Below are 13732 nucleotides of genomic sequence, written 5' to 3' on the forward strand. Positions count from 1 at the left end.
TCAGCTTAACTTCCCATGGAAATTTACCAGAAACTTTCTGGAAATTTACCGGAAATTTTCCACCCCTTTGCAACGCTATTTTTCACATTTTCTACACATTTTTTTAGTAATTATGTCTCATAATTATATCAGCTCACTGTATTCTATACCCAAAGAGAACTAGATTTGGCTCTAGCCTGAGGCAGCCATGAGTACTGTTGACTTTAACAGGTGCTTTAACGAACGCTTCTATATCAGGGCATGTTCAGACAATCTCAGACAGTGCACCGTGCCAGGATTTCATTCAAATTACAACAATGTAGTAGCCTTTAGGTACTTAATCTCCTTTTTAAAACTGTAACAACAATGATAAAGACTTTAAATCGACCAGTGGATTGGCTTATCATATCCAATACATCAGCAGGTGCCTTGGAGGCAGCCAGTTGAGTTACATCAGGTATTTCCTCTTCACAGCTACAACTACTCTCCTTTACATCAATAAGAATGTGAGACAAAAAGAGAGGGAGGGTGTGAGACAGTGGGAGAGCGAGAGTGTGTGTGAAAGAGAGAGAGGATCCCGCAGAGAATCGTGCAACATTCAAAGAGAGACACAGACAGCAGCAGGGTCAAAGTGACAGACAGAGTGAGAGAGCTGAATGCTAAATCTCATTTCATGTCAAATCTGTGGCGCTGCGACAACTTCACATTTTTACATGCCAAATACTCTGGCCAATACAACCCTCTGCCTATAAGCACAAATATACCAACAAGGGTAATAAATGTTAATAAGATAATTAATTAAATAAATTAGATTAGGCCTTCATGACATGAGAAAAATATGCAATGTGAAATTAAATTGTTCAAGATTGCAGTAATGATGTGAAGTATGATAGATGAACTAACATCTCAGTGTCAAATAGATCTGCTGTTCTTAAAGTATGAGTACCAATTACTGACTAACTTTCTTTTATATTTTGTGATACATCTGCAAATGTTTGTATTTCAATAATGATAAAATTGTGATTTATTAGGCACAATATGCAGCCCTCGTTTTTATTCCGTCATTGTATGGAAATTAGAATAAAAGCACTGAAGTAAATCAGCCAAGTGCAGACATTAGATCACGATATAAAACAACACGATACTAAGTAATACACTAATACAATATGGCACGCTCTTATAATCCTTCTTATGATACTCTTCTTGATCGTTAAGTTTTTGGAATAAATGAAAAAAGCTCAAAGCAGTAGAGGCACTTGCATTGTCTTAACTTTAGCCATTTCATTCAGTGCTACAATGCAGCTCCTCCATCATCATGCCTGGCACCTCCATGAAGATCCTGTGATGGTGCAATATTGCTGTCCCTGTCCGTCATTTCACATTGCATAATGGTGCTGCAGAAGCGCAAGATGTAAACACTAAGCTGGAGCTCAACATCACCTACCTCCAGGGCTCACCATCAAGCCTCGGAGACGTTTTTATTGAAGGGGATGGGCTACAAGTATGACGCCTATAGCAGTAAAAGGATTCTGCAGTTCAGGTGTGGAGAGAGATCCCCTAACACATATTTAAGTAAATGGTAGAAATTGTCCACTTTGAAATCAATAGCAGATTGCTATATTACATGGAACATATACACTAAGTAGGGATGCACCGAAATGAAAATTCTTGGCCGAAACCGAAAACCGAAAATAAGGAAACCAAGGCCGAAACCGAAACATCGAAAGAAATGAATATGTCAATTATTAGCAGGGAGACCAGGGACAGTTGTAACATTTCACATCTTGGATTTGGGATTAAGCCATGCATTTTCTGTTTGTGTTGCACAGGCATGTTTTAGGCCATTAATTAGCAGTAACTTGAAGCTAGTTTGTATAGCAGTTTGAACACACTGGGTTAAAAGAGCTCAAAGTTATAGACAGAAATGTCAAAAATGTTACAACTGTCCCCGGTCTTCCCTACCATTGCATTTATGGCTCTGACTGTGTACTAACCTCACTAAAATCAAGGATCTCATTGAACATATCAGACAACGAGGGTGCATGCCCCTCATCTGGTTCACAGGGACGAGTCCTTTTTTCTGCGCTCTGTTCTCCTTCCTGCGCTTTGTGCTTCTCCGTCTCCAATCCACCACAGCCTGGACAGGGTTCCCACTCTTTTCCAGAGATCATTTTCCAGGACATTTCCAGGACACTTCCAGGACATTTTCATTGATGATCAAGCTGGTATGACAGTCTAAATTTAGTTCTTAATTTAGTTCCTAAATAGTCTAATATGTTCCTCTCAGTGGAAGTCTACATTGAAAGACATGTAGTCTAGGAGTCTAGGAGTTTCTGTGGAGCTGTGTCGCTCTTTTTGTTCCGTTTGTTTTCACTATCGGGAGTTTGCACTCCTACTAGCGAGAGCAGGGGTTCTCAAACTTTTTGGAGCCAGGGACCCCTTACAGGTGAGAAAATTGTCCAAAGACCCCCTCATAATTGTAACACAGATTAAGCACATTAGTGATGTGTCATGATCAAAAGCTGCGGCTCTGAGAGTCGATGCTTTATAGTGAACCAGAAGAGCCGGCTCACATCGAGAGAGAGCCGGCTCCCAGTTTTTTCCTTTCGTTTTTTTCTCACAGTGCTCAGCCCCAGCTCTGCTCACAGCAGAACTTTGTGTTGATTGGTCAGCATGGCGGCCATGCAGCCAAATCACATGTGAGGATATAGGATATAGGTGATGGAGGGGAGGCTGTGTATCCTGGCTTCATCTGTTCCTTCAGAGAGAGTCTTCTTGAAGACCGGGGAAATACTCACTGAGAGGAGAAATCAGATCAGCCCATCCAAGCTGAGGCATCGGATTTTTCTCAATGCCAACCTGAGGACATTAATAATGTTTGCTTGAGTTTGGTTCTGGTTCTGTTTGCTTGAGTTTGGTTCTGGTTCTGGTTCTGGTTCGATTCTGTTTCAGTTCTGGTTCGGTTCTGGTTCGGTTCTTGTACGGTTCTGGCACGGTTCTGGTTCGGTTCGGTACTTGTTCTGTTCAGTTCTGGTTAAGTTCTGGTTCGGTTCTGGTTCGGTTCTGGCACGGTTCTGGTTCGGTTCGGTGCGGTTCTGGTTTGGTTCGGGTTCAGTTCTGGTTCGATTCTGGTTCGATTCTTGTGCGGTTCTGGCACAGTTCTGGTTCGGTTCGGTTCTGGTTCGGTTCTGGTTTAGTTTTGGAACGTTCTGGTTAAGTTCTGGCTGACTTTGGTTCGGTTCTGGTTCTGGTACGGTTCTGGTTCGGTTGGCTTCGGTTCTGGTTCAGTTCTGGTACGTTTTGGCTCTGGTCTGGTTCGGTTCTGGTTGTGTTTGCTTGAGTTTGGTTCTGGTTCTGTTTGCTTGAGTTCGGTTCTGGTTCTGGTTCGGTTCTGGTTCAGTTCTGGTTCGATTCTGGTTCGGTTCTTGTACGGTTCTGGCACGGTTCTGGTTCGGTTCGGTTCTTGTTCAGTTCTGGTTCGGTTCTGGTTCGGTTCTGGTTCGGTTCTAGTTCGGTTCTGGTTCGGTTCTGGCACGGTTCTGGTTCGGTTCGGTGCGGTTCTGGTTCGGTTCTGGTTCGATTCTGGTTCGGTTCTTGTGCGGTTCTTGTGCGGTTCTGGCACAGTTCTGGTTTGGTTAAGTTCGGTTCGGTTCTGGTTTAGTTCTGGAACGTTCTGGTTAGGTTCTGGCTGAGTTTGGTTCGGTTCTGGTTTGGTTTTGGCACGGTTCTGGTTCGGTTCGCTTCGGTTCTGGTTCAGTTCTGGTACGTTCTGGCTCGGGTCTGGTTCGGTTCTGGTTGTGTCTGCTTGAGTTTGGTTCTGGTTCTGTTTGCATGAGTTTGGTTCTGGTTCTGTTTACTTAAGTTTAGTTCTGGTGTTAACCCTAACCCTAATCCGAACCCTAACCCGAACCCTAACCCTAATCCGAACCCTAACCCTAACCCCAACCCTAATCCGAACCCTAACCCTAACCCTAACCCTAATCCTAACCCTAACCCTAATCTGAACCCTAACCCTAACCCTAATCTGAACCCTAACCCTAACCCCAACCCTAATCCGAACCCTAACCCTAACCCTAACCCTAACCCTAATCCTAACCCTAATCCTAACCCTAACCCTAATCCTAACCCTAATCTGAACCCTAACCCTAACCCTAATCTGAATCCTAACCCTAACCCCAACCCTAATCCGAACCCTAACCCTAACCCTAATCCTAACCCTAACCCTAATCCTAACCCTAATCTGAACCCTAACCCTAACCCTAATCTGAACCCTAACCCTAACCCCAACCCTAATCCGAACCCTAACCCTAACCCTAACCCTAACCCTAATCCTAACCCTAATCCTAACCCTAACCCTAATCCTAACCCTAATCTGAACCCTAACCCTAACCCTAATCTGAATCCTAACCCTAACCCCAACCCTAATCCGAACCCTAACCCTAACCCTAATCCTAACCCTAACCCTAATCTGAACCCTAACCCTAACCCTAATCTGAACCCTAACCCTAACCCCAACCCTAACCCTAATCACAACCCTAACCCTAACCCTAATCACAACCCTAACCCTAATCCTAACCCTAACCCTAACCCTAATCACAACCCTAACCCTAATCCTTACCTTAACCCTAACCCTAATCTGAACCCTAACCCTAACCCTAATCTGAACCCTAACCCTAATCCTAACCCTAACCCTAACCCTAATCTGAACCCTAACCCTAATCCTAACCCTAACCCTTACCCTAATCTGAACCCTAACCCTAATCTTAACCCTAACCCTAACCCTAATCCTAACCTTAACCCTAATCCTAACCCTAACCCTAATCTGAACCCTAACCCTAATCCTAACCCTAATCCTAATCCTAACCCTAATCTGAACCCTAACCCTAACCCTAACCCTAATCTGAACCCTAACCCTAACCCTTACCCTAATCTGAAGCCTAACCCTAATCTGAACCCTAACCCTAACCCTAATCCTAACCCTAATCTGAACCCTAACCCTAACCCTAATCTGAACCCTAACCCTAACCCTTACCCTAACTTGAAGCCTAACCCTAATCTGAACCCTAAACCTAACCCTAATCCTAACCCTAACCCTAATCCTAACCCTAACCTGAACCCTAACCCTAATCCTAACCCTAACCCTAATCACAACCCTAACCCTAATCACAACCCTAACCCTAATCACAACCCTAACCCTAATCCTAAACCTAACCCTAATCTGAACCCTAACCCTAATCCTAACCCTAACCCTAATCTGAACCGTAACCCTAATCCTAACCCTAACCCTAACCCTAATCACAACCCTAACCCTAATCACAACCCTAACCCTATCCCTTATTACAACCCTAACCCTAATCCTATCCCTTATAACTACCCTAACCCAATCACAACCCTAACCCTAACCCTAATCCTAACCCTAACCTGAACCCTAACCCTAACCCCAACCCTAATCTGAACCCTAATCCTAACCCTAATCACAACCCTAACCCTAATCACAACCCTAACCCTAACCCTAATCACAACCCTAACCCTAATCCTAACCCTAACCCTAACCCTAATCACAACCCTAACCCTAATCCTAATCTGAACCCTAACCCTAATCCTAATCCTAACCCTAATCTGAACCCTAACCCTAATCCTAACCCTAACCCTAACCCTAATCACAACCCTAACCCTAATCACAACCCTAACCCTATCCCTTATTACAACCCTAACCCTAATCCTATCCCTTATAACTACCCTAACCCAATCACAACCCTAACCCTAACCCTAATCCTAACCCTAACCTGAACCCTAACCCTAACCCCAACCCTAATCTGAACCCTAATCCTAACCCTAATCACAACCCTAACCCTAATCACAACCCTAACCCTAACCCTAATCACAACCCTAACCCTAATCACAACCCTAACCCTAACCCTAATCACAACCCTAACCCTAATCCTAACCCTAACCCTAACCCTAACCCTAATCTGAACCCTAACCCTAACCCTAATCACAACCCTAACCCTAATCCTTACCCTAACCCTAACCCTAATCTGAACCCTAACCCTAATCTGAACCCTAATCTGAACCCTAATCTGAACCCTAATCTGAACCCTAACCCTAATCCTAACCCTAACCCTAATCTGAACCCTAACCCTAACCCTAATCACAACCCTAACCCAATCACAACCCTAACCCTAACCCTAATCCTAACCCTAATCCTAACCCTAACCCAATCACAACCCTAACCCTAACCCTAATCCTAACCCTAACCTGAACCCTAACCCTAACCCCAACCCTAATCTGAACCCTAATCCTAACCCTAATCACAACCCTAACCCTAATCACAACCCTAACCCTAACCCTAATCACAACCCTAACCCTAATCACAACCCTAACCCTAACCCTAATCACAACCCTAACCCTAATCCTAACCCTAACCCTAACCCTAACCCTAATCTGAACCCTAACCCTAACCCTAATCACAACCCTAACCCTAATCCTTACCCTAACCCTAACCCTAATCTGAACCCTAACCCTAATCTGAACCCTAATCTGAACCCTAATCTGAACCCTAATCTGAACCCTAACCCTAATCCTAACCCTAACCCTAATCTGAACCCTAACCCTAACCCTAATCACAACCCTAACCCAATCACAACCCTAACCCTAACCCTAATCCTAACCCTAATCCTAACCCTAATCTGAACCCTAACCCTAATCCTAATCCTAACCCTAATCTGAACCCTAACCCTAATCCTAACCCTAACCCTTACCCTAATCTGAACCCTAACCCTAATCCTAACCCTAACCCTAACCCTAATCACAACCCTAACCCTAATCCTTACCCTAACCCTAACCCTAATCTGAACCCTAACCCTAATCTGAACCCTAATCTGAACCCTAATCTGAACCCTAATCTGAACCCTAACCCTAATCCTTACCCTAACCCTAATCTGAACCCTAACCCTAACCCTAATCACAACCCTAACCCAATCACAACCCTAACCCTAACCCTAATCCTAACCCTAATCCTAACCCTAACCTGAACCCTAACCCTAATCCTAACCCTAACCCTAATCTGAACCCTAACCCTAACCCTAATCACAACCCTAACCCTAATCCTAATTACAATCATAACCCTAGGATCAGGGTGAGAATGGTTTTGTAACAGAAATGCACAAAATTGGGCAATTATAAGGCTGCTCATAAAAACACCAGGACCCCACTTTGAGAACAACTGAGCTAGAGTTCGGTAATTGAGCTCTCAGCCTGCAGAGAAAGTTGTGAGGCACAGACCCCCAAGCTCTCTGCCCGACTCCACTGGTCACACTATAACTTAAATATAAGACTCTTTGAATCAAAAGAGCACTCTACAAGGTTCATGTACCATAAAACATAAACAATATACCCCCGTTTTCTGTGAACGCATGATTATGAAGTGAAGGAGAAAAGATGTGAAAAAAGTTGCGCTGTGTCGCTGTCTTTTCCAGCACAGCATGCACTCAACTTTCAATGAACGGGGCTGTGTTTTGTTAATCGGGTCAGGTCGCACGCAGCCATGTTGGAATCATTTTCCAGGACTATATGTGATTTTCCAGGACATTTGACTTTTTCTCCCATTTTCCAGGTGTTTTCCAGTACTGGAAAACTGGTCAACTGGTCAACTGTTTTCCAGGTTTTCCAGGTTTTCCAGGACGCGTGGGAACCCTGCTGGATCATTGTGCGCGCTGCTTTATTCCCACTTCCGAATAATGATCTTTATAACGCAGATTAAGTACAGTCGCGATGAAGTGCAGAGGATCCGAATAGATCTCAGTGAAACGTGTGCTGACAGACTCTAAGAGTGTACTTTTCATTGTTTTCACTTTGTGGTCCGTCCCAACCTCTTTGCTTAGAAGACGCTTTAGTGCTGCAATTAAAGGAATAACGGATGCAGACATGTTGTCCCTTATCCAGACAAGCGCGTACTGGCCACGGTTCTTGCTTGTGTCATTACAACATTCTGTTTCGGCCGTGTTGTTTCGGTGACAAACAAAATCCGAAAATGCACTTTTGGGCCATTTTCGGCCGAAAATATTTGGTGGCCGAATTTTCGGTGCATCCCTAATGCTAGGGTATCTTCTATGTGTAGGAAACACTGCTGGTGTATCTTCAATCGCAAAATATTCACTTGCTACCTTTATGTCTGCAGACCTCTATTCAGCTACAAACATAAGAGACATAATGCTGTTAGACAAAAGAAGTCAAAGGCAGATGGTGCCCTGTGCTGAAAAAAGGAATCGATATTCATCCTTAATCTCAAAGAGTCTCATGTGTTCAGATCTTCAACTTTCTCGTGAGGTATCACTATATCTCTAGTGCAAGTTTAATATCAATAATCCACCCATTCCTCTGCACCCTGACAGCCTGGTGGAGACCTCTAAGTATGAGTGTCATTCACAACACTGTACATAAAGAGAACACAGAAGTGTGTACAGTGAGATACATGAGAATTATATGAGTATCACATTCAATTCCCCTCATGCTCATGCTCTTTCCTTCGTGTCTGAGAATACGCCCTTTGAAGTCGACGCTCAGATGAATGTGTTGATGTGTGCTCTCGTTCCCTCGCTCTGCATATATACTTTTTTTCTTTCGTCCCCACACCGCACTCGTCTCTCTCTCTCTTCCTCTGAGTGACAGATTGAGTTCAGTCGCAGCCTCAGCAGGAATCCCACACACAGGAGCAGCAAGGCAGGGAACTCTGGCTGACACCGCTCGCATGTGTGCGTCTGCATGTGTCTGTGTGCGTGCCTGTGTGCGTGCGTGTGTGTCAGAGCCTGTGTCATGTTTATCAGCGATCATATCATGTGTCGGTATTTGGTGCAGGAGAGTATTTCTCCAACGGATGTGGAGGAGTGTGCGCCTACACACAAACGTGTCTGTCATAAGTAGATTGAGGATTTTAAAAAGTGAATAGAGATTAAGTTTCTAGCTGGGGTTTAAGGAAGATCTTACAGAGTGTTCGTGTGTGTGTGTTTCTGTGCATGTGTGTGTGCGGGGGTCTATAAATTTTCAAAACAGTAATGTACGTGCAAGAGTCCACTTCAAAACTTTCACAAACTCGGTCACTTGTCACTTTTCAAAGTAAATCATCAGACAGACAATTGACCTCAATCTTAATGTGAACGGAAACACTGTCACTTCAACTTTTGTATCTTAACAGAGGGATGAGCTTCCTCTTCAGGTCAATGGAGATCACCAAGTACATCATAACTTCATCAACTATGTTCTACATTCTGCAAAAGTTTGACATTCTGGATCTAATAGCAGAGACTCAGTAACCTCTTACTTGTTATTATAACAGAAAAGTATGACCAAAAGCATCCAGCGGTGTGTTATTCCATTAGTGCTTCAACTCACAATTAACTTGAAGTAACCTGCTAGCTAGAATCCAAAGTGAGGCTATAACGGATATAAAGGAGTGAAGTAGTATTTCTGCTTTGGGTACACCTTGTTTTCCTCAAGTGAAAGCAAAACAACGCATCCAATCCCAGCATGACTTTAAATCAAAGTTTAAAGGCCACTTACGGGCTGTTGGATCTGCCTCCAGAGCGGAACTGGACATACGGGGCGAGTTGTAGGAGGAGCCTAACTGCCTCTGGCCAATCCCCTTCATTGGAGCGAAACTCACAGGAGGCAGAGTCACACTCCTCGAAGCTGAACTGGTAATATGAGTTTGAGTCAGAGAACACCACCCGCTGGTCCACTGCAGGAAGAAAAGTGACACAAACACAAAATCAAATGTGAGCAGGAACATCTTTTACAACACTTTGTGACAGTGCTATGTGATTGTTTGTTTTTTGGTCCAAACTGAAAACAGTCATATTTTTTATCATAGAAGTGGCTTCAGCTGAGCATTTCTTTCTGCTTTATAAGAGTTATCACAGTTTTAAATATATTTAATCAGATGACAGTTATGCTGCCTGGTACTAAATGTAATATTTTTCTAACAGTTTCTCATTCCTCATCATTATATTGACCAAAAATATATATTTTATGCTTTAGCAATATGTTATTGCAGTCATTTTGAGAGATTCTTCAAGCTGCTTTGAAATAATTTCAGATATTGCATTAATATATCATTTATTTTTTATCACAATACCTCGAAGACTGTTTTTCATCTGAACTTATACAGTTTAAATAGATAATAAGAAAGACTTTAAAAGTAATCCTTCAAGTTGCTGCTTTTCCCATCACATCACCCATAACAGATGATGAATTTGTGAAGCCGTGCTGATTTCACAAAATCTAAAAAAACATTTAAATGGGTCAAATGTACTTTCCAGAAAAGATTGGAGGAAGGATAATTATTACCATCCAACAGGATTGCATCTCAGTGCAATAAATCGAGAGCCAGGGCGGATATAATACACATTGATGTGAGAAAGAGTATGAAACACACAAAGGTGGTTTAAAGCAGGCACTTTTCAGCTCTGGAGGAAGAAAAGAAGAAATGGCGGGGACAATAAAACCTGGATAAACTCTTTGTTGAAGCTATTGTGGATTAGCCAGACCAATGAACTGAATCTAAGCAAATGTCCAAAAGCAGGCCGCCTAAAGAGGATCAGGTTTGCTCATTCTGTGAAGAAACATTAACTGCATTTGAATATTAAACCCTTTGTGCAAGGAAGTGTCATCCATGGCATACTTAGCACTATGTCGTTTGAACGCAGCACAGAGAAAGAGTCATATTAATACTATAATGTGCTTTATTGAATTCAGAAACATGAATTGTGTAGAACTGAATATAGCCCTGTATCATCTGAAGTTATCTGGTCACACGTGCAGTGATGATGTCCTGGATGGTTACCATCAATTTTAAGGCACACCACGACCTCCATGTGTGTTAGTGTGTGTGTGTTTGTGTGAGTGTTTGTGGGTTTACCAGACAGCAGGACTCCCAGCTCCAGCAGCACCTGCCAGACGCGCACAGCGGTGGTCCGACAGCGCACATACACACACTGCTCACACAGCCACTGCACCAGCTCCACCCCAACATAGCTACGCCTGTTAAAACACACACACACACACACACATTCAGCCCACAAGTACAGCCACACAGTGTTCTAATTAACATGCAGATACACACATTTCCTCCCTCGGCACAAGCTTGTGTTTTTTTTATTCAGTCAATAACTATTGATTATTCATTAGTCCTCTGTAAGCCTTTTTCCCCTGAAACACCGGATACTTTCCGCCTGTTTTACCACAGGATAAACCCCTCCTGTATGTGCATGTGTGTGTGTTAATGTGGCAGTGTGTGTATTGACAGTTAAGAGTATCTATATATAGTTGTGTCCAGATGCTTACATGTTCTTTGCATGCAGCCGTATGTTCTATATGTGCTGTATATTGAATGAGAGTGCATGTATTCCCAGACCGTCTGCGTCACACTTTGCCGTCTTACTGCATAAACAACTTCACGGGCCAATCAGGATGAGACTTAGCATTGACTGGTGAGTCAGAGTTTTTGCTTCACCGGACACATCGATTCAGGCCTGCACTCAGACAGACACACGAACAGAGCTAAGTGTACCGTATGATTCTGGCCAGGTGTATCTTGTCCTTGGCTGGGTACGGGCCGTGGGAGAGGAAGGCGTTCCTCACAGTTCGACCAGCACATGGGAAACTCTGGGAACAAGACTGACACACAAACACACACATTAAAAAAATTTAAAAAACATTTATTTCTGCTTTTCAATGACAGAAGTCTCTACATTTTGCTGGGTGAGAAGATTAACTGAAGAGAGGTAGTGTGGCTACATGTAGCTGTCATTGACCGACGCACAAGGACAGCTCGATTTCTTTCCCCCCCGAGGAATCAAACATTGACTTTGTCTACACGCTTTGCAATAATCCTGCTATTGAAGCTCGGGTGTTTAAGACCATATTTCAATTACACTCTTTACACAGGCTGCTTGTTCTGTTTCATTTAAATTCACGTATACATCCATCCAGCAAGGTCTGCTTGATGACTGATGAGGCTACATTTACAGTGTTTGAAAACATGACAGTTGATTCCAGTTCTAATTTTAGATTGTCATGCTTTTTGACTATATGGGTGCAATTTTTGAAAAGACAGTTTTGACTACCGGCAGAGTTTAAGACTCTTGTACTTGCGTCAACATTCTGTTTCCATCTGTTGCATGTGCAAAAAAGAAAAATATGTACATGCAACTTAAACAACACATGGTTGATAAAAAAACATGTTGCTGCTGATGATTTAACATTTTCCTTGCATGCAAAATGTTAAATCATTAGCAGCAATGTGTTTTTTATCAACATGTGCTGTTGCCTGGAGGCAGCAGCGAAGACTGTGAGCTGATATAAACATAGATAAACGCTGCAGGTAGGTCAAGTACTGGACAAAATTAGCTTTGCATATTTTTCCATAGAAAGTCATGCATTGGGAATGTTTGTTGAGCCTCAAAGGCAGATAAACTCTGTTCAGGTGAGAAACTCAGAACGTAAACATAACTCTGCTGTTGACTCAAAAAAGTCAACAGTAGGAGTTGTTTTGCTCGTCAGTGTAGAACCCTCTATATGCAGTTAAATGTTGAAAATAAAACATGTTACTTACACAAGGAATAAAATGTTTTGACCTACTGATTTATTGTTCTCACTTTTACAACAAGCTTGTCTAATTTCACACAAAGAGCCTGTCTTTCATCAACAATAGCCTGCATTTATTCAGTTATGGGTGTTGCCAATACACTTAGATTGTTTGACAAGCACTTGGATCAAGTTTTGATAAACAATGAAAAGTGGCTGACAACACTACTCTGTTGAAACATGTTCTGCTTTATATTTCTAAACTGATTCGAAAAGTTATGACGTTACATAAAACTGTAATCAATCGGAGCTGGAAAAAGCCAAATCAATGTTTCTATAACACAGAATTATCTATATAGTATGTTGTTAAGTCAGGCTTTCAATGACCAGGGTGAAGCAGTTCTTGGTTAAGATTTTTCAGACTTACATCTCCTGATAAAACTTTAGTTGTGAGAATACAACAAGGTTTTTGGCAGCACTTCTATGCCTAATAATTTTTTTTGCATTGTAATACATTTGGGACCTGAAGCCGCTCGTGCTGCTAAAAAACGTCTAACTCACAGGCATCAAATTAATTACGCTGCATTATCAAATCTATCAAAATAAAAGCAGGAAAAAAACATTTTTTTTTTTAGCGAAGGAGTGAAAACAGTGTACAGAGAAGATGTACTAGTCATGAATTTTTTCAGTTTTTATTTTCATTTCATTTTGGCCTTTTGTTTTTAATTTTAGCTTGGTTTTGATTCATCCCATTGTTGGTTAGTGGGTTGATTTTTTTTAAATGCTTACTTTTGTTTTACTATGTATTACTTTTAGTGTAAATTTAATTTTTTTTCTGTAATATGAGATTGACAAAGAGGCCAAGAAAGGTATTTGTTCATTAATCATCTTGTCAATTTTTTTTAGTTTAAGATATTTCATTCATACAGAGGATGAAGAACCACACCCATACCAAAACAACTAATGATAATAAACATGCATGTTGGTCAGAGTGCTTGTGTAGTCACAAAAATGTAGCAACAAAAGTGTAAAAGACAAACCTAAAGACATTGACTCTATAATTTCTTTACTTAAGTAGTTTTGTACAAACACAAAACAGTATCAGTTAGTTATTGTTTCCTAATAAAGTCTTGTTTTAATCCTGATTTCAGACACTGAAAATTAATTCGAC

The 13732-nt window shown here is 42.0% G+C and overlaps 1 protein-coding gene across 1 annotated transcript in view; it reads right to left on the bottom strand.

Moving 5' to 3' along the window:
- The window catches only part of rapgef5a (Rap guanine nucleotide exchange factor (GEF) 5a), a 72112-nt gene that overhangs the window by 42486 nt on the left and 15894 nt on the right, over positions 1 to 13732 (bottom strand). The window contains exons 3-5 of the mRNA XM_034705180.1: positions 11546 to 11652; positions 10895 to 11016; positions 9538 to 9715 (exon numbers count right to left, since the gene is read on the bottom strand). Of these exons, the coding sequence (XP_034561071.1) occupies positions 9538 to 9715; positions 10895 to 11016; positions 11546 to 11652 (407 nt within the window). The remainder of the gene's footprint in view (positions 1 to 9537; positions 9716 to 10894; positions 11017 to 11545; positions 11653 to 13732) is intronic.

This window comes from Notolabrus celidotus, chromosome 16 (genome assembly GCF_009762535.1).
Source record: "Notolabrus celidotus isolate fNotCel1 chromosome 16, fNotCel1.pri, whole genome shotgun sequence".
In the NCBI taxonomy this organism is placed as follows: Eukaryota; Metazoa; Chordata; class Actinopteri; order Labriformes; family Labridae; genus Notolabrus; species Notolabrus celidotus.